The sequence below is a fragment of the Terrapene carolina genome, unplaced genomic scaffold (genome assembly GCF_002925995.2).
Source record: "Terrapene carolina triunguis isolate 2854851 unplaced genomic scaffold, T_m_triunguis-2.0 Scaffold62, whole genome shotgun sequence".
In the NCBI taxonomy this organism is placed as follows: Eukaryota; Metazoa; Chordata; order Testudines; family Emydidae; genus Terrapene; species Terrapene triunguis.
In genome coordinates this window covers 54083284-54104727 of record NW_020664413.1, presented here as the reverse complement: position 1 = coordinate 54104727, position 21444 = coordinate 54083284, and the positions used below count along the sequence as shown (strand labels likewise).

At 42.3% G+C, this 21444-nt stretch overlaps 1 protein-coding gene across 1 annotated transcript in view; it reads left to right on the top strand.

The window, feature by feature from the left end:
• The window catches only part of BOLL (boule homolog, RNA binding protein), a 93636-nt gene that overhangs the window by 32411 nt on the left and 39781 nt on the right, over nucleotides 1-21444 (top strand). Inside the window, exons 7-10 of the mRNA XM_026647652.2 lie at nucleotides 3672-3799; nucleotides 7949-8020; nucleotides 15330-15377; nucleotides 20941-21069. Coding sequence (XP_026503437.1) covers nucleotides 3672-3799; nucleotides 7949-8020; nucleotides 15330-15377; nucleotides 20941-21069 — 377 coding nt within the window. The remainder of the gene's footprint in view (nucleotides 1-3671; nucleotides 3800-7948; nucleotides 8021-15329; nucleotides 15378-20940; nucleotides 21070-21444) is intronic.

Here is a 21444-nt window from a genome sequence, read left to right as displayed (position 1 = left end):
AAAGATCAGACAAAAGGGGGGGGCGGAATTTAGAGAAGATCAACAAATATAATTAGGGATCTAGAAGAACTGACCTAATGAGAGAAGATAATTATTATGAATACCCTAACTAAGGGTTATGGGGGAGGGATAGCTCAGTGGTTTGAGCATTGGCCTGCTAAACCCAGGGTTGTGAGCTCAATCCTTGAGGGGGCCACTTAGGGATCTGGGGCAAAATCAGTACTTGGTCCTGCTAGTGAAGGCAGGGGGCTGGACTCGATGACCTTTCACAGTTCTAGGAGATAGGATATCTCCATTAAATTTATTTAAATTTAATAGCCTACAAATATCTGAAAAATGAAAACACAAGTTAAGAGACCAACTACTTAGGGCAGTGAAGGGCTATAACCAGCAGCAAAAGAATGCAATTTAGAAGTGGAAAATTTAGGCTGAATATCAGAAATAAATTTCAGAGATTGAAATCTGTTGGGGTGTGGGATGGTCTCATAAGAGAAGTAACGAAAGCCACATTGCTTGAAATATTTTTAAGTTGGATTTGTACTAGTACAGTGGCTCTCAAACTTTTTTACTGGTGACCCCTTTCACACATGTCTCTGAGTGCGACCCCCCTTAAATATATAAAAAAGTGTTTTTAATGTATAACACCATTATAAATGCTGGAGGCAAAGCGGGGTTTGGGGTGGAGGTTGACCATTCGCGATCCCCCATGTAATAACCTCACGACCCCCTGAGGGGTCCCGACCCCCAGTTTGAGAACCCCTGCACTAGTAAATGTATCATAACATAGGGAATACTGAATTGGCAGAGGATGGAAAAGGCGTTCACGGTCTTTAGTTTCTGTGAATCTATAGTTGGTCTCCCTCAAGTTTGGCTTGTCAATACTTTTACCTGCAGGACTGGCCAATTTATCTGATACCAAAATACAAACTTCCAAGAGTGATAGGAGTGTCAACTAGTTATTTTTCCACCTTTATTTCTGACTTTGGTAATAGCATTTTCTGAGGAATTGTTTAGTTCCCCTTTCTTACATTTTACCTCTTCAGATGTTTCTAATCCTGGGGTCGTAGTTTGTGATGTTTAGTTAACGACTAGTTTCATTTTGACCTGAATAGACAGCTTTGAAGTGTTCAGGAATTTTATATCAGAAGATTATTCCTAATAAAGACTTTGTTATGAACCGTTTTTAGGTACTGTTAACTAGAGCTAATTGAAAAACTAAATTTTAATGAAAACTTGATTTTTTATGTTTAAAATGGATGAAAAAATTGTCGACATTGGGAATTTGGAAATTTTTCAACCAGATCTACTGTTAAGATTGTTGTGATTTAACGCAAAATAACATTCAGATACTTATATGCTTATCCAAAATTGCATCCCCGTTTCTTTAGTTTCCATTTTTTAAGTTTTGGGAAGACTTTGAAAACGTACTGATGAAGTGTCCTGTCAAAGAGTGTGAATCCATAGATGAAAGGCTTAGCTTACCCAGGACAGTCATATTTCAGTACCTTTGCATTGTAATTGCTTTTATCTATATTACAGAGTTTTGTTTTACAAACTAAATTGAGTATAAAACATTTTGTTCTTCTCCAAGGGCCTCTGTGTGTTATATCTTGTGGGTTTGGCACCTCCTGGTATTGAGCTGCCGAACTGCCTTGAAAAGCTATTTCCATTGGGTGTACACAAGAATGACATCATCGCCCTACTCTGTATAGTGGAGTTCACACCCTAACTGACTCAGCTCCTTCACTGCCACTGCAGAGAGCAGACAGAACTCACCATGTCCTGTCCTCAGGACTAGACTACCTTATAACCTTTTCTTGTAAGTCTGTAAATAGTTAGGATTGTTTAGTGTAGTGTAGTTAGTTAATTTTAGAATAGTATAAGTAGTCATTCCCTTGTCCTCTCTCTGGGCTCCTTTACCAGAACTATGACAGGTCCTGAGCCCTGTAAGGGCTTCAAGAGGTGCTCCTCTTGTCTGGGGTATTCCTGAGTCTGATGCCCACATCCAGTCCCATCTGTTTTTGAGTAAAGCCAACTTTCTTACCATTGCCATGCCTTTACTCCCCAGGCCAGAAGGGAGAGAGACTTGAAGCTCCAGACTCATCTGGCCTCAGAACATGTACAGCCTGAAACTCTGGCAGGCCCATGACTGGTGTCAAGACCATGATCAATCCTGCGGTCCTCTCCTGTGTGACAAACCCTTCTACTTGGGTTTCTGCGCCATCTTCCACCAAAGGCACAAGACTGGGATCTACTTGTCCCCATAAAGGGAGAGACTCCTTCAGCCACCAATGCTCAGTCCTGTCAGTTCTGTGGCATCAAAATCAGTTTATGGCACAACACTAAAAACTGAGCTGGCACTGTGGCATAAGGCTTGAAAAGTCCCAGGTCAAACCCTTCATCCAGCACCACTGCCCTCTCTGCCAGTCCTATATTGAACATGTCCTCCAGCACCAATACATCAGTCATGGCACCACAGGACGACTCCAGGAAATCAGAACAGGAAGCACTTCTCCCCACTAGAGGGGCACAAACAAAAGAAGAGGAGGAACTATCATCTTTTTCCTCTCTCTTACTCTCCAATACTTTTGGAGTATTTTGGAGATTTTTAATGATATAGCTGTCTCTTCAACACACATCTCCAGTGACAGACCACAGCACCAGTCAGCCTGGACATGTCACTACAATAGATCCCAAGAATCCCTTCTCTCTCCCAGTCCTGAATACGGGACCACCACTAAGGCTACTGTCCATTTCACCACATACTTTTCCACCACTTGACTCTGCTTCTGTACCTACCTCTCTGATTCAAATCTGCAGTTGTCTCAGAGTAGCTTTGACACCATTGGAGATGATTTTGAAGGCTCCCCAAGTTGACATCAGGACATTGGACCACTTCCCTCTCCTTAAATCCAGGCTTAAGGGACATTTAGCTGTCAGGCATATTAAACACAGATCTGTATTTTCTGGTTGTACTGTTTCTTTGTTCCTGAAAGGCATGACCAATGTTTTTCCTTCTACAAGGGAGCCTCCTCTACTCTTGGGGCTTAAATCTTTCTCTGATTAAACTCATGGATCCTCCCTTTGAGCCCCTCAAGAAAATGTCTTTGGTGCATCTGTCTCTAAAGACAGCTTTTCTTAAAGCCATCACCTCTGCCAAGAGAGCTGGAGAATTGATGCTTTAATGGCCAGACAACCGTATACTTAGGTACATAAGAACCAGGTGATTGTGAGGCCCAATCTTAGCTTTATCTGCATAATGTGGACATTAGAAGGGCACTGTGTTTACCTAGAGAGTACCAAAGCCTTTAGAAAAGTCCAATTGACTATTTATAGCCTATGGGGAAAGATGTCAGAGATAGCTTATTAGCAAACAAAGGCTGTCACAGTGGATAAAAAGATAGAGAGAACTATGTTACATTTTAGCTAGAAGCATAGTTCCCACCAAGGATTTAAAAATGCACTCCAGAGCCATTGCAGCATCTGTGGTTTGTTTGAGACACATTCCTGTTACAGAGAGATGCAGAGCAGCAACATGGAGCTGATATATAGAGTATAAAATTTGTTATATTGGGCAATTAAAATGTGCATTGGAATTTTCTATTACTTCACTTGTATTAAAAGCTGCAAGTTTGCTTAATTTTAATTTCAACCATCATTGTTTATTTTAGGATCTAGCATAATGCCAGCAGCTGGAACAATGTACTTGACCACTTCAACTGGATATCCTTATACTTATCACAATGGAGTAGCTTATTTTCATACTCCTGAAGTTGCATCTGTTCCACAGCCATGGCCTGTAAGTAATATCTGAAAGATTATAATTTGAGAATACTGCATATGTCTCACAACTGGCTTATTGGTAAGGTTCTGTTCCATGAAGCTTGTTTCCTTTTGCTTCTTTCTTGTATTTTCCATGTTTTCTTCTTTCCTCTCTCCTTGTTATACAAAATAGATAAAACTCCGAAGAAAATTAATTACTACTGTGAAACTTGCTAACTGTACATTATCTTTGATTGTAGGGAGTATTTTTGTAGCTGTGTTGGTCTCAGGATATGAAAGAGACAAGGTGGGTGAGGTAATATCTTTTATTGGACCAACTTCTGCTGGTGAGAGAAACGAGCTTTTGAGTTTACACAGAGCTTTTCTTCAGGTCTGGGAAATGTACTCAGTGTGTCCCAGCTAAATACAAGGTGGAACAGATTGATTAGCATAAGTATATTTCACATACACATATTTCAAGGGACCATTCAAGGTGAAGTGACCCCTTAACACCTCTTCACTCCTAAGGGGGATTGAAGGGGGGAAAAAACTGGGGGAGATTGTGGGTTATAGATTGTTGGAATATACCATAAATCCAGTGTTTCTATTTGGTCCATGATTTTTAGCGTCTAGCAAAGTTATGAATTTAGGTTCCAGGTTCTTCTTTTGAAGGGGTTGTGCAGGTTTCCCTTGTGAAAAGTGCTCACCCACAGATGATATAGTAGTTTTGTCTCATTGTTTTTCTGTGTTAATTCATTCAATAGTGTAGTGATTGTCTGGTTTCACCCACATAGTTGTTATTGGGGCATTTAGTGGACTGGGTGAGGTACATCACATGTTGTGATAGGCAAGTTTAAGACCCATAGATCTTGAAAGGCATGTTGATTGGGGTGTTGATCATCATAGTAGTGAAGATATGCCTATAAGTTTTGCATCTGTTGTTCTGGCAGAGTGTGTGCCACTTTCAGTTGCTGTGTCCTAGTCTGTGTGGAGCTTGCTTCAGATGATGAGCATGGAGAGATTGGGGAGTTGTTTGAAGGCCAGAAGAGGTCGTTTGGGAAAGATTTCTTTCAGGATGTGGTCCTCATCGAATATGGGTTGTAATTGTTTGGTGTTATCCTGTAAGGCTTCCAGTGTGGGGTGGTAAGTGCCAACTAAAAATCAGGGACTGAATTGAGACACTGGATTTATGGCTTATTACAACAATCTATAACTCACTAACCCACCCTTCCCCCCCCCCCGCTTTTTTCCCCTCCTTTTCCCCCAGTGGGTGAACAACCACCAACATTGCCAGCTAGTGGTCAGGTGGAGGGTGGGCAGGTTGTCTACCCATTGAAAATATCATCCTGTCCTTCAGTTTCCCCCTCTACTGCCCACCCACCCTCCAGCGGCTCCAGAGGAGATCTTACAGCAGTGCCGCTGTAAGATCTTTAGTGTAGACACAACCTCTGAGTATGTTTCCCAGACCTGACAAAGAGCTCTGTGTTAGCTCAAAAGCTTGTCTCTTTCACCAACAGAAGTTGGTCCAGTAAAAGCTATTACATTACCCACCTAGTCTCTCATGATGTTTGATGGCAGCTAAGGAATTTGCTGCTTTTCTGACTGTAACTGCATCATATAATGTAATTAATGTGTCTGTTAAGAGGTAACTGCAGTTAACAGATGATCATTAGTACAGGTTTCATGGATCCTGTTGAATAAAACAAACTGTTTTACATTGTTAATGCTTTTACCTTTGCCTTGTCCTAGGGAATCTGTGACTTTAAAAATGCATAATATTACAAAAAAGTATATGAAGTTTAAATTCTCACTTCATTTGGCTTCAGCCATTTTTTTAAATATAGAATAAATGATGAGACATTATAGAGCAGAAAGAAATTCATAACAGAGAACTATGTAGAAATGTTGTGAAAGGTTTTGGCTGTAGGTAAGAGCAAAGAATTGGAACTTAGGACTACTGAGTTTTGTGAGAACATGCAGTCACAACCTAGACCAGTCGCTGGTCCAGTCTCTGAATAAACTCCAGTCTATTGTGACCACTGAATCCTAAATGCTAATAAACTCCCTAGGTTTGAGTAGTGACTGATCACTGTTCCTTGCTTTGCTCTCTCAAACTCACTTCCCAGACCCAGTGTATAACACTCTTCTTGGGCAGTGAGACCTTGTAGTCTGGCCACCTAGACCCCAGAACCAGTGTCCACACTTTTCCCCCAGAGTCTACCTGGCTGTGTGAGCTTTCTAGTTAATCCCTTCAGGGTCAGTGTAGCCATAAAGCAAGGAACACAGGTTTAACAAAGGAATTTCTTATACACACACACGCACACTTTACTCTTAAAAAGCACAAGAGAATTACAGATCTATGGAAAATAAATTCCTGAATGCAGTCCCCTCAGTGTGATCTCACCCCCTTTTGGGAGCTTTGGGTTTGACCACTGTCCTTTAGGGAGATAAAGCCACTCATGCCTCCACTTTTTTCAGCTTGGTCTTTTGTTTCTGGCAATGAAATGGTTTTCCCTTGCTTAAAGGGTATTCCTCTTTTTAAAACAGCCTTTTCTACCGTTTCTGTCCTTGTTTTTCCACTGGGGATTTTCCATGCTCCTTCCCCCTGTCAGCTTCTGGGCAGAAAGTTCAAAGTCAGTTGCCCTGCTGATAGCAACCCCATTGTTCCACCAGGAGAGGGACTGTCAATGCTGATGGCTCTGTCATAGCTTCCCTACTATGTGTCAAGTTCCTGATACCATAATGAATATTTCAGGCCACAATAAAGGTTACATTCAAAATGGAGGATGAAATATAACAGTGTTCACAAAAAACTGAATTCATAAATTGCCACAAACATATCCCCCAATCTGTCTCACATCCATCTTAGAATTGGTGTTTGTTTTGGGAGGAGGATAAATGGGGGTAGATCAAGTGCTGGGTTTAAACAGGGAAGGGCAAGCACCTTTCTTTCAACCCCAAAAGACAGATATTTTATCGTTACCAAGAAGCTGCATTGGAAAGATGTCCTGGGAAGAAATTTACAGATTACACATAGTTTACTGTTGGATTCTGTCTTTTAGACATCATGGGAATGTCTACACTGCAGTTAAAAACTCGCATCTGGCCTATGCCAGCTGACTTGGGCTAAGGGGCTGTTTAATTATAGTGTAGACATTCAGGTTCAAGCCAGAGCCCAGGCTCTGGGACTCTGCGAGGTGGGAGGGTCCTAGAGATCAGGTTCAAGCCTGAGCCCGAACATCTACTCCACAATTAAACAGCCTCTTAGCCTGAACTCCAGAAGCCCAAGTCAGCTGACGTGGACCAGCCGCAGGTTTTTAACTGCCATGTAGACATACCCTTTGTCTTGAGCACCTGGGCATTGATTATCTTGGTGTTGACTGCCTCAAGCTTTAGTGCCTCAAATCTGGGCTTCCCAGTATATTGATGTTGGTTCCTCTGGTGCTGAGGCAATGTCTAAACAGCAAAGAAAAACCTACAGTTGGCCTGTGCCAGCTGACTTGGACTTATGGGGCTGTTTCACTGCTGTGTAGACATCTGGGCGTGGTCTGGAGCCCAGGCTCTAGGACCTTGCGAGGTGAGAGGGTTCCAGAGCTTGGCCTGCAGCCTGAGTCTGGAAGTCTACACAGTCGTGAAACAGGCCCACAGCCTGAGCCCCCTGAGAATGAGTCAGCTGGCACGGATGAGCTGCAGATTTTTCTTTGCTGTGTAGACATACTCTGTGTCCTTTAGTATCAGGGCCCTCAATTATTTCAACCTTGTGGACTTTGGTACAATATATTCCATTATTCCAGAGTCTTCCAGCAGATTTTGTGTTTTGTGGAAGGAACTTAAATTAGGTTTGAGGCTGCACTCCCTTTCATATCCAAAGGATTGGACAGGGTGGGGGGGAATTTGAGGATATAGGGTATGTGAGCAGTCCCAATGGACACTGCTTTCAAGAAAGTTCTTAGTTCATGTGCCTAGGCCATGTGCTTTGTCTGCAGTCTGGATCCATGCAAGTGATCATCTTAAAGAATCATAGTTACTGTAAGTAACCATTTTTATAAATTATTTTGTTTTTAAAATGGTAAGTTGTATAGCATATAGTACTTAAGGTGTATGTTTTAGTAAAAGTAACAATTCCTGAGATTAATGTATTAAAATTTCTAATTTATCTCTTTTTTTTTTTCTTCTTCTTTTAAAGTCACGGTCCATTTCCAGTTCCCCTGTAATGGTAGCTCAACCTGTTTATCATCAACCTACATATCCTTACCAGGTAAAAGTTAGAAAACTGGTATATCATTTCATAGCCTGAGGTTCTTCTTCGAGTGATGTCCCTGTGGGTGCTCCACTTTAGGTGATTGTGCACCCTGCGCCTCTAGTCGGACAATTTCAACAGCAGTATCTGGCTGGGCTGCACATGTGCTCTCCCTGTCTCTTGCCCGTCATGGCAGTTGATTAGCATTGTACAGCCGCCCCTCCCCCCCACCACCCCTCCTTCCTGCCAACTCAGTTCCTTCTCATTCGCCCTTGGTCCGAGTCAGAGCTCCGGCAGTGCCTTCACTTGCTTTACCTCAGATATGCTTGTTAGCAGTTTTTGTATATAAAGTTAGATTAGTGTTATTAGTACATTTAGATTAGTTGGTTAAGACTTTCTATTTTTCTTCTCCCTGTATAAAAAAAATTCTTTTCTAACTTCATCCCATCATGGGATATTCCCTTTGAAATGCCAGGATCTCCTGGATTTAAATGCATTTCCTGCCATGAGGCAATTCCTATCTCTGATGGACACTCACAATGCGTCAAGTGGCTGTGGGAAACATATGTACCCCAAAAGTGCACTCATTGCCATAATCTGAAGACCCGCACAAGGAAGGCAAGGGACCTAAAACTTAAGCTTATTCTCATGGAGAAGTCCCTCCATCCCAGGAACGCAAACTTCTCCCAGTGACCAATCACTGAAGGTGGCTTCTGACAGATCCTCCTCCTCTGCTTCATGCGGGAGGGACCTGTCTTTTAAGACCTGCAAAGAGGAGAGCTACCACTCCTCCTACCAAACCTGCATCTAAAAAGAAGCGTTCCCCGACTCGCTCTACTGCATTGGTACCGACCACGCTGTGGCAAAGTACCTATGAGTCAGCAGGGACTTCTGGTACCGTGGGTACCGTTAAAGCCACAGACCCTAAGCGGCCAGGCTCCAAAAAGGAAGGCAGAGAAAAGACTGCCCTTTCCTCTATGGCACCGGTGGCAACAACAAAATCCTCCCTACCGAGTGCCTCTGCAGTTTCTAAGGCACCGGAGCCACCTCCTGGCTCTCTGCTGCACATCACTGATGCATCGGCACTGAAGCCTCCTAAGTCCCCGGTGCAGTCAACATCGGCACCTATCCCTCTGGCACCACACTACCTCCTGGTACTGCAACAAATGCAAGTGCCTTCTCCGGTACCAAGAATACAGCAGTTCCTTGTACCTAAGGACCTGACAGTGAGCCTGGAACTTGAGTCCCTTCTCCTCTGTACTGATATTGCATCCACCAGCTGCATCTTGCCCCCCCCCCCCCGAGGACGAGGAGGGGGAACTTTCTTCATTTCAGCATTCCTCACCCGTGCAGACCAGTATCAGATCTGAGCCACGAGAGCATGCTAGACACCATCCCAGACCAGACATACAGGGGTGGTATGGACACTCATGGGGACACCCACCTGTGCCTTGCCGACCACAATGGTCATTCTGGGACCCATGGGCAGCATACAGTCAATATTTTCCCAAGCCACCAAGCAGCAGGGAAATGTATAGACACCTCTCACCAAAACCAGTAGTTCCACCTGACGTCTCCCAGGAACAGACTTTTGAGCAAACAGAGCAGGAGTTAGACCTGGAGGCTATTCCTGCGATCGACTTGTCTTCCTCACGTGACAAGACCATCATGCCTCTGCCCCCTACTACTGGAGACGATTTCAAACAGTTTCAGGAACTGTTTAAAATAATAGCTAACACACTTCAAATCCCTCTTGAAGAGGTTGCCAGATCTCAGCCCAAGCTCTTGAACATATTCCACACATCAACATCTTCCAAGATTCCCTTGCCATTATGGAGCCCGTCATAACCATCTGGAAAACCTGTGCCAGAATCCGACCTACGTGTAAGAGGGCGGACAAAGAGTATTATGTCCCTTCAGGGGGGCTAGAATTTTTATTTTCCAGCCCCCAAATTCTCTCGTGGTGGATGCTGTTAACAAAAGAGGTAGGCACCATTATTCCAGGCCCACAACTTATGATAAGGAGTGGAAAAGGCTGGATTTACATGGCCGCAAGGCCTACTCATCGGCAACATTACAGTTTAGAATTGCCAGTTATGAAGCTCTCTTGGCAAAATATGACCACACAACTTATTGAAAATTAGCAGACTTTATTGAACTTACACCAGGGGAAAAGAGAGAGCAGTTTACATCGCTCATTTCTGAAGGCCCCCTTATAGCTCGAACAGCCCTTCAGGCATCATTGGACTCTGATAACACGGCGGCGAGGACCATTGCAACTGCTGGGCCTCCTGGTTTCACCTGTCAGGGTTTCCAAGAGAGATGCAATCTACAGTAAAGGACCTTCCTTTTGAGGGTCAGAAGCTGTTTGCCAGCAAGATTGACGAGTCACTTCACTCCTTAAAGGACTCGAGAGCCACTATTAGATCTCTAGGCATCTATACACCTGCAACTAAATGCAAATGAGGCAGGTATTATACATTATAACGTCCTAGACAGGCTCCGTACACACACAACCAGAGACCGTATTATCCTCAAAGACGTAGGCAAACACCACCCAAACGAAGTTCAAATTTTTCACAGTCCTCCACGTTACAGCAACCAATCTCCAAACACCAAATTTGAAGGTTTGGTTGAGGGCTTGACAGACCTCCCGCAACTATTATCACTAACTCCACACTGCACCCAACCATCTGTTTACAGAATGTCTGGTACCATTCTACCCATTTTGGCGTACTGTCACTTCTGACAGATGGGTACTAGAGATCATCAAGACCAGCTACTCCATCCAGTTCCTCTCCTTACCCACCCTCCCTCCTCGTCCCTCTTCAGGGACCCTTCTCACAAGCCACTCTTAAGACAGGAAATAGAATACTTCCTGCAACTAGGCACGGTAGAACCAGTGCTGGTACAACACAGAGGGAAGGGCTTTTATTCCCATTATTTTTTAACACAAAAGAAGTCTGGGGAATGGACATCCATTCTCGATCTCAGGAAACTAAATAAATTTGTCAAAACACAACATTTCAGGATGGTTACTTTAGCAACAATAATTCCTGCTCTGGAACGAGCAGATTGGTTTGCAGCCCTTGACCTGCAAGACGCATATTTTCATATCGCTGTATACCCAGCACACAAGCGATTCCTCCGATTTGTACTGGGACAGGACCACTTTCAATACACAGTACTACCCTTTGGCCTTTCCACGGTTCCCCGAGTGTTTTCCAAAGTGCTAGCAGTGGTGGCGGCCCACCTATGCAAGCAAGGGGTCATGATCTACCCATATTTAGATGATTGTCTAATCAAGGCTCAGACTCGAGAAGAAGCCGTCGAAGCCACGTAAAAGACAATGTCACTTTTCACAGATCTTGGTCTACAAATAAACCTTCAAAAGTCAATGCTAACACCAGTTCAACAACTGGACTTTATTGGGACCCCACCTAAACTCTATATAGGCGAAAGCATCACTACCACCTCAGAGATTCATCGCCCTGACAAACTTGATTGATACCATGATACACAGTCCACAAGTATCTGCCAGGACCTGCCTTCAACTACTAGGTCACATGGCGGTGACCACATATGTCATAAATCATGCCAAACTATGCATGCGCTGCCTGCAAGCTTGGCTCAGGACAGTGTACATTCCACAGAAACAAAGACTGACCAAACTCCTAAGCATGCCAATGAAGGTCAAGGACTCGTTACAATTGTGGACCCGCCCGCACAACATTCCCTCCCAAATGATAATTACAACGGACGCCTCCCTACTGGGTTGGGGTGCCCATTTAAACAGCCTCACAGCACAGGAATCAACTCTCCACATCAACATCCTGGAACTGCAAACAGTTCGCAATGCCCATGTGCACTTCATGCCTCTAATCGAAAACAAAACCATACAGATCATGACGGACAATATCAGCCACCTACCTACAAGGATCTCAGACCATCACAGCGGACACGCTCAGCCGAAAGTTCTCACACAACTATGAGTGGGAAATAAACACCTCAGTGATCCAGAACATATTTCAACTATGGGGTTTCCCCTCGATAGACCTATATGCCATGAGCCAGAACAGCAAATGTCCAACATTTTGCTCCAGAGCGGGTCTGGGACCAAAATGCAGAGAAAATGCGTTTTTCATCCGATCAGACGCACCTCTCCTGCATGCCTTCCCTCCCATCCCGCCAATGCCCAGAGTCATACACAAGTTCAGATATGATCAAACCAAAGTCATCCTGATAGCTCCAGCATGGTCTAGGTAAACATGGTATCCATACCTACAATAGATGTCAGCATGCTCGCTGCAAGTCCTTCCATTCTTTCCAAATCTCCTCTCTCAGGACGCAGGCCAAAATCTGCACCCGAACCTGGAGACGCTCCATCTAAGAGCCTGACTCCTCAGTGGTTCCAAGGCGAGGAGATGATCTGCTTCAAAGAAGTTAAGGATATCTTGCTAAACAGTAAGGCCAGTTACACATTCGACATACCTCCACTAATGGAAGAGATTCCACATGTGGGGCCTAAACAAACAAATCAAAGCCACCAATTCTACCCTGCCCGTAGTCTTGGACTACATACTTCACCTTAAGAAATCAGGTGTCTCAGTGAGTTCATTAAGAGTACACCTGGCAGCAATTACAACCTTCCACCACAAGGTGGATGGCTTTTCGGTCTCTGCACACCCAACTACTAAAAGATTCCTGCAGGGCGTTCATGACCTCTACCCAGAACCCAGAGCCCTAATTCCTCCGTGGGACCTCACTCTAGTGCTTCAATCTCTGACGACTGCCCCGTTCAAACCTCTGGTTACATGTTCACTACTACATCTTTCCATGAAAGAAACCTTTCTTGTAGTCATCACGTCAGCGAGGCGTGTTGGAGAAATAGGGGCCCTGATGGTAGACGCACCATATACAATTTTTCTTAAGAATAAAGGTCACTCTGAGACCTCACCCTAAATTCTTACCTAAAGTCCCTTCTTCATTCCACCTCAACCAACCCATCCATCTTCCCATATTATTCCCTAAACCTCATAAGGACAGGCAAGAGGCAGATGTCAGAAGGGCACTAGCCTTTTATCTAAAATAGACCAAGCCGTTCAGAAAAACTTCTACGCTGTTCCTCTCCACCACAGAACACTCTAAAGGCAAACCCATCTCTAAGCAGAGACTTTCCAAATGGATTTCAGGCTGCATCCAGCTCTGCTACCGTCAACTTGGGCTACAACCCCCCTCACGGGCCAGAACACACTCCACAAGAGCAGCAGCCACCTCAGTAGCCTTCTTGAATGACGTGACTATTAATGACATATTATTCCTGGGGGAAATCTGCGCTCTGTGGGGGGCGCAGAATTCATACCTTCTGCAGATTTCTTGGCTCCCTCACAGAAAAATGGGGGAGCAAAGAAATGCGCTTTAACGTTGCCAGTGAAGACGTGTCCTTATTGCAAATGACAGTAACAGAATCCTCAACTAGTAAGGTCTGTGTGCTTTCTTGCTTTTTTTTCCTGTGCCAGAGAGGCACAATAGAGTTAAATTACAGCTCAGGATCTATTTTACTTATCCATTTTAAAAAAATGCAGAACAATGATTAGCAAAACTGTATGACTTTCATGTGTGAAAGTCTGAGCAATTTAAAGCAACAGTCTACTTTACAGAACACCAAACACCAAAATAAAAGTAATGTAATTTAAATGAAAATCAATTATAACTAGAATGCAGGGTCTTGGTTACCTTTGTAACTTAACTTTCATGTGTTTAAGAAATGCTGAACAGTTATTGTGATTTTTTTTCTGTATGGTAGGTTAAATAAATTATCAATGTAAGTGAAACTGGTGTAATTATATTGCATGATTTTGACAAATAAAATGCAGAATTTTGGATTTTTTGGAGCAGAATTCCCCCAGGAGTAACATATGCAAAGCAGCTACTTGAACATCACCCCACACGTTGATACAGCACTATGTCATTGACCAGGTCTCAGCATGACACCCGGCTTGGACACACAGTCCTATCATCCATTTAGAATTAAATCCAAACCCCTCTTTCCACCTGAGGGGCACTGCTCTACAGTCACGTAAAGTGGAGCACCCACAGGGACATCACTGGAAGAAGAAGAGGGGGTTACTCACCTTGTGCAGTAACTGAGGTTCTTTGAGATGTGTGTCCTTGTGGGTGCTCCACTACCCTCCCTCCTCCTCTCTACTTTGGAGTTCTAATTAGTCCTCTGCAGTAGAGAAGGAACTGAGTGGGGGGGCAGCTGCACAGAGCTAATCAACTACTGCGACAGGCACAAGATGGGGAGAGCGCATGTGCAGCCCAGCCAGTTACTGCTGTCGAAATTCTCCCATTAGAGGCACAGGGTGCGCAATCACCTAAAGTGGAGCACCCACAGGGATACACATCTCAACGAACCTCCGTTACTGCACAAGGTGAGTAACCCTCTCATTCTTTCCAACCCTCTAGTTTTGCTTTCACCACTCTCTCAAAACCATAAATTCTTAGCATCTGTCCCTCTGGCCAAACAATGCTCCCTTCAAATTTCAAGTCACAGTAGATAGCATCCTGCGGTATTCCATTCCTACAACCCCTCACTAGGATTTAATTTTCTGCCTGCTTACCTGGAATGAACTCTGGTCCTTTCTTTATGGTAATGCTAGATAGCTGGGTCAATCCCATCCTTGCTTAAAAAAACGGTTAACAAATCATACAAAGTTGGAAATCACTAAGGGTTTAGGACTTGATCCTACAACTAGATGCACCAATGTGAATTCTAATACCCATGCGGTGTCACTGATGTCAAAGGGACTTATGCATGCACAAGGGTTCTCACCAGTAATTTTGTTTGCAAGTTTGTGACCTTAGTTGGAAGAAGAGTTCTCTGGAAAGTTTCTGGATTATGGCTTTATTGATCAGTTGTGACCATGATAAAAATATCTTTGAAAGTAGGACTGTTGCAAAGTTTTAAAAATACTTTTGAATTGTAGTAACACTTTGTATTTTATCTATTTTATTTATTTTTAAAAAATTAATTTTAAAATGTGCTTAAGTGATTTAGGATCCTACGTGCCATTTTCAAAAGTGCCCAAATCAGAGTCCCATTGAAAGTGAATAGGACTTATGTGCCTAAATTACTTGGACTCTTGCCATCCAAGAGATTTTGAGTCTGAACTCAAAGGGAACATTAAGTTCCTGAAACACAGGGCAATTAAGACCTGCCAGTGTCTGTTTTATTTTCAAAACAACTTATTTGAAAGGTCTGTGTTTTCCATATGAGAATGTTTTAATTATGAAATAATAAACTATCTTATTTTTATGAACCTAGGCACCTGCACAGTGTCTTTCAGGTCAGTGGCAATGGAGTGTTCCACAGGTAAATATATTTTATAATTGCAGCATTTGGTCATTGTTTTCCTTGTCTGAATGCACAGTATGCTTTTTCAATTTTTAAATCACTTGTCCATAATTCAGTTGATGAAATGATATCTCCCAAATCAGTTAATCAGCACTGTTCAAGTTAATATTGTTTGCTATATCTCAGTAATGCAATTATGCAGTATTTCCTGGCATAATGGAAGGGATATAGTATAATTTAATAAAATATCACATCCAGTTTGTTTATTCACATAATATTTCTTTACCACAAGAGAGCTTTGTTCAGCTTGTAGTTCTCTAGTCTATATGGATGGGGAATCTACTTGGGGAATCTTGCCATCCAAGGGATTTTGAATCTGAACTCAAAGGGAACATTAAGTTCCTGAAACACAGGGCAATTAGACATGCCGTGGTTAGTCTAATAGCAGTGGCCTCTGTCACCATTTGGCCCATCCTTAGCCCTGGTCTGCACTACAAACTTAGGTCGATATAACTGCATCGCTGAGGGGTGTGGAAAAAGGAGCAGCCCAATTATACCAACCGAATTCCCGTGTAGACAGTGTTATGTCAATGGACGGGCTTCTCCTGTCAACATAGCTACCGCCTCTTGGGGAGGTGGAGTACCTACGCCAGTGGGAGAGCTTCTCCTGTCAGTGTAGGTAGCATCTTCACTAAGCTACATCAGCACAGTTGCACCGCCGACATAGCTTCAACCGCTTGTGGAGGTGGTTTTATTATGTCAATGGGAGAGTTCTCTTCCATCAGCATCAAGCGGCTACACGAGCGATCTTACAGCAGTGCAGCTGCATCAGTACAGACAGCTGTGCTGCTGTAAACTCGCTAGTGTAGACATGGCCACACACACCTCTTAAAAGGCACAAGGGGAGTTACAGACCTATGGAAAACAAAAATACACCTGACCGTAATCCTTTTCAGTGTTATCTCACCCTACTTTGTGGGTCTTGGGTTTGGTCCAAGACCTTTAAGGGGAGGTAAAGTCCCTGCTGCCTCCATTTTCTTTTTTTTGGGTCTTTTGTTTCCATTGAAGAAATGGCTTCCTTTTCCTCAAGAGCATGTCCTTTTTAAAACAGCCCCCCCGGCACCTTGTCTGTCCCTGCTCTTCTATTAGGGGGTTGAGCATGGAAAATGTCTTCTGCACATCAACATCCTAGAACTCAGGGCAGTCAGATATGCCTGTCTCCAGTTTCTACCATTGATTGGGGCAAATACATACAGGTCATGCTGGACAACATGTCATGCATGTTCTATATCAACTGACAAAGAGGGGCAAGATCCCCCTCCCTCTGTGCCGAAGCTGTCAAAGTTTTGGAATTGGTGCATATGCAATAAGATCATCATCACAGCAGCTTACCTCACAGGTGATCAGAATGTAACCGCGGATACCCTCAGCAGACACTTTTCTCAAGACCACAAGTGGGAAATAGATTCCATTGTACTCAACCACATATTTTGGCAATAGGGCATCCCTCAGATAGATCTGTTCTCCTTGGCCAGAAACAAGAAAGGTGCTCAGTTCTGCTCCAGAGGTTGGCCTGGGTCTCCAGTCCTTGTGGCAATGCCTTTCACTTTCTGTGGTTGTCAGGTCTACTATATGCATTCCCTCCGACTCCTCTAATATCCAAAGTTCTGCTCAAGATAGAGGAGGACAAAGCCAGAGGTATTCTAATAGTTCCACCCTGGTCCGGACAGACAACGTTTCCTTACCCTCATAAAGCTGGTCGCTTGTTCACTGATCAGTCTCTGGACTGCTCCGTATCTTGTTTCCCAAAAAGACAGGAAGATCCTTTATCCCAATCTCAGAGTGCTTCACCTCAAAGCATGGCTACTCAATGGTTTGCGGGTTTAGAAACAGTCTGTTCAGGGGGAGTAAAAAGAGTATTATTACATAGCAGGAAACAGTCTACACACTACACTTACTCGCAAAAATGGACAAGATTTTGCTGCTGGTGTGACCTAAAGTACATTCCACCAGCAACCTCATAGCTGTCAGATATACTGGACTACATCCTGAACTAAAATTGTTGTTGAGCTCTGTTAGGGTCCACCTGGCAGCCATCACAGCTTTCCACTCTCCAATAGAGAGTTATTCCGTGTTTGCTCACTCAACTACAATGAGATTCCTCGGGAGTCAGAAATCTCTTCCCACAAGTCAAATGTCCTATTCTGATTTGGAATCCGAACTTGGTCCTTAACTTGAGGACACTGTTCAAGCCACTGACTACCTGTTCGCGCCTGCATTTATCAGTGAAAATGACATTTCTGGTAGCCATCATGTCAAGCCGGCAAGTTAAGGAAATAGGGGCCCTTATGGCATACTCTCCTTTCACTATATTTTTCAAAGCCAAAGTCATATTATGACCACACTCCAAGCTCTTACCAAAAGCATCTTCAGAATTCCACATTAACCTCCACCTTCCGGTTTTTTACCCTACACCTCAGCTGGATAAGAAGCACTGTTACACACACTCAATGTTAGAAGAGCCCCGGTCTTCTATCTTGACAGGACTAATTGCTTTAGAAAGTCCCCCAAATTGTCTCAATTGCAGATAGCTCAAAAGGGTCAACAATTTATAAACAAAGACTCTCTAGGTGCATATCTGACTGCATTCATTGTTGCTACCAACCTTGCAATCTCCAAGCACCCTCGAACATACAAATGCTTTCTACGAGGTCCATTTCTATTTCAGTAGCCTTTCTGGAAAACGTTCCCATTATTGAGAGACATAAAGCTGCGACTTGAACCTCTATACATATCTTTGCTGAGCATTATGCATTAACTCATGACTCCGCTTCCGATGCTGTATTTGGCTCTTCAGGGCTTTCTTCAGTATTGGACTCACTCCAAAGCCCCCTCCTCAAGGGGAACTGCTCAGTAGCCATCTAGAGTGGAGCACCCATAGGGACACTACTCGAAGAAGAAGTGGCTACTCACTATGTGCAGGAACTGTGGTTCTTCAAGATGCATGTCCCTATGGGTGCTCCACCACCCACCCTTCTTTCCTTTGTCTTTGGAGTTGTCTGCTATGAAGCTTGAGAAGGAATTGAGGGCATTTCGGCCCATGCGGTACTATATAAAAATGGTGCAATGCACGAGACTGAGTAACATGCATGTGTGGGCCTAATGGACACTGCTATGCGAAATCTCTGATCAAAGATGCAGTGGGCGCAAGCGCATCTAGCTAGGAGTACACATAGGGACATGCATCTTGAAGAACCACAGTTATTGCACAGGGTGAGTAACCTCTTCTTATAAATAGAAATGGTGTTCACAAGCCAAAGTTGAAATTCATAAGTTGACACAGACATATCTTCCAAACTGTCAGAGCCTCCCAGAAGCTTTTCCTAGTAATATTACAGCACTACAGCAATGGCATATACAAATAAGAAAAAGAAGAGAAGACCAGTTATATTCCCAAGGAGCTTCTCTCCACTGTGCACTGTAGTGGAAGCTACTAATACAAAAGCTATTCATATCAAACTCAGTCATCAGTTGGGTAAGCCTAAAGCAAATACACCAATGCAAATGGAGTCTGACGAATGCCACTTTCATTAGAGCATGCATATTTCAGACTCCCTGTTAACAATCTACTTACATCTGTGAAGAATTGCAAGACAAAAGTCCCCTTTTCCAAGATGGAACTAAATCTTGTGGTGTTTCATGCAAGACAAGCCAGCAAGGTTGGAACAGCTGACCATCCCATGATACAATCTTGAGGGAACATGAAACAGGACTCTCTTTGTAATGGATCGTGATTTTTGAATGGTCTCTCGATTAATAACAGATCTTCTAGGCAAAACTGAAAACATTTTATATGTTTTTTTAGTTTATCTGAAGTTTTTTGGGGGGGAGGTATGCATGAGGAATTTTTTTACACAGGTTCAATGATTTGTTTTATGATTGCGCCACATTAACAAAACCCCAAAATTATTCATCGTATATTGCTAAAGGTGAACTGAAAAAACTTTATAATAAATAAAAATCTTTTCAATGCCCTGATCCTTCATCAGGATCAGTAAGCATGGATACCTGTGCTTTTATGGAGTATAGTATGGGCACAGAAGTTTGTGCTTATATATATTTTTGTGTGTGCAAAGTTAAACTTGTTCCAATTCTGAAAACTTTCACTCATGTAATTAAAGATTTACAAGACTGGACACTTAGTTTAGCCCCACAGACTTACACAATGCTTGACAAACTAAGCAAGATTGTTAATTTATAGATACATGAAGTATTATTTTACATGAGATAGTAGGAGGATAGAATTATGGTTTTGCATACATATGTGCATTGTGAGTGGTTCTATGCTAAAAATTGAAGTGAATTTGTTGTTAGGCTGTGGAATCTACTGTTAAGGTGGTAATTGCATTCCTAGGAAATGCAACCTTAACTAAGTTAATTACATTTTTTTGTGGAGGGGGTTTCCTTTTGTTTTTTAAATGTGTGAGGGGATAAAATTAACTTGTTTTCTGAAGAGTTGTGGTGGTAAATTTGAGGACTAAATTTAGTCATTACAGTGTGGAACGGAGGAATGTTCATCCTGCTTTAAGTGTAAATCTCAACACAATTTTAACTTACGAAGTCTTTATCAATACCTTCATAATATCATAAAAGATTAACAGAATGCATGGGTAGACTAAAAATTACAAATGAATATGTTTTAAAAACAAAATACTTGAAAATTGCTTTATTTCCTGTTTAAACGCCATAACTGGTATTGAGGTTTCTGTATTTTTATTGTATGAATTTATGATGTCACAAATACACAAAGCAATATCTCCTCTTCTACTTTAGTTAATTATTTATTTTTTGTCAACTATTGAAGGAAAAACAAAACTATCATATTTTTGCAGGGATTTAAAAAAAAACCTTTCAATTTGCTTTTATAATGTATTTATAAATATATATTTAAGTTTATATATGTTTTCAGTTATGGATTTGGAATCTTAAACAACTTTATATTTTAGTTACTTTTAAAAGTACATCAGTTCATTTTTAATGTGCTTAGAAAACTTTCTTACTCTCTCCTGCTTTCTGACTTTTGTATTTTCTCTTTTTTCTTTTCTACCAAATTGCCCTGGGATTAAAATGTTAAAGCAGCACCATCAGTTTTAAAATTGAGACTTGTGTTTGCAAACTTTTGACTTTTTTTTTTTTTACAGTAGTATCTAAGATTACTATAACTGAATGAGAATTTTTTTTTTTTTTTTTTTTTTACAGTTTGTTGACTGAGTGCTTTTGACAGAACTTCATGTAAAATCATCTTAATTATTTCCCCTGTATGGTCAGTTGGTTACTTTTCCCTTTTGTTTGTGTCGGCCCTTCACATAGCAGAGGAGAGAGAGACATTTTTAAAAGAAGAACATTTGATTGTAAAAACACAAAAATAGCAAAGGGACTCGAAGCCAAGAGTAGTATCTAAAACTTTTAAATATTTTTTTAAGTTGCCTAAATTTTAGTGTCAGTTATTTAAGTCTTTAGTTTGGTGTTGCTTACCACTGGCACAGTTCAGTAACCTGTACTAAATCTTGTTTTATTTCAGTCTCCTGCCTCTTCAACCTCATTCTTTTATCTTCACCCTTCTGAAGTTATTTATCAGCCACTAGAAATTGCACAGGACAGTGGATGTGTACCTCCTCCTTTCTCTCTAATGGAAGCTGCAGTTCCAGAGGTACTTTCATGGAACTTTTATATACAATATATATACTTGTATGCAATAGAAACGTGAACATTTTTTATTTGAACCAATTAAACAGAACCAATTTAAGCACAAACAATTCAGTGCAACAACATCAGCCATGCAGAAGTTTACAACCCTTTGCACTTTTTCTCCATGCCCACACTAGTATTGTTTTAAGTCATTGCAATCCCAGTGCCTCTTGGTAACCTATCTCAGAGTTCCTGGCATGGCTTCCTAGCAGAAACATCGGATTTTGAAATATTTTGAAAGGCTGCCATGGGATTGTGGGCAGCAGTGGGAGGACTAGGTTAAATGTTTCTGCTAGTTCCACATTGATGCTAACAGTTCAGATTGAATAAATTCAGA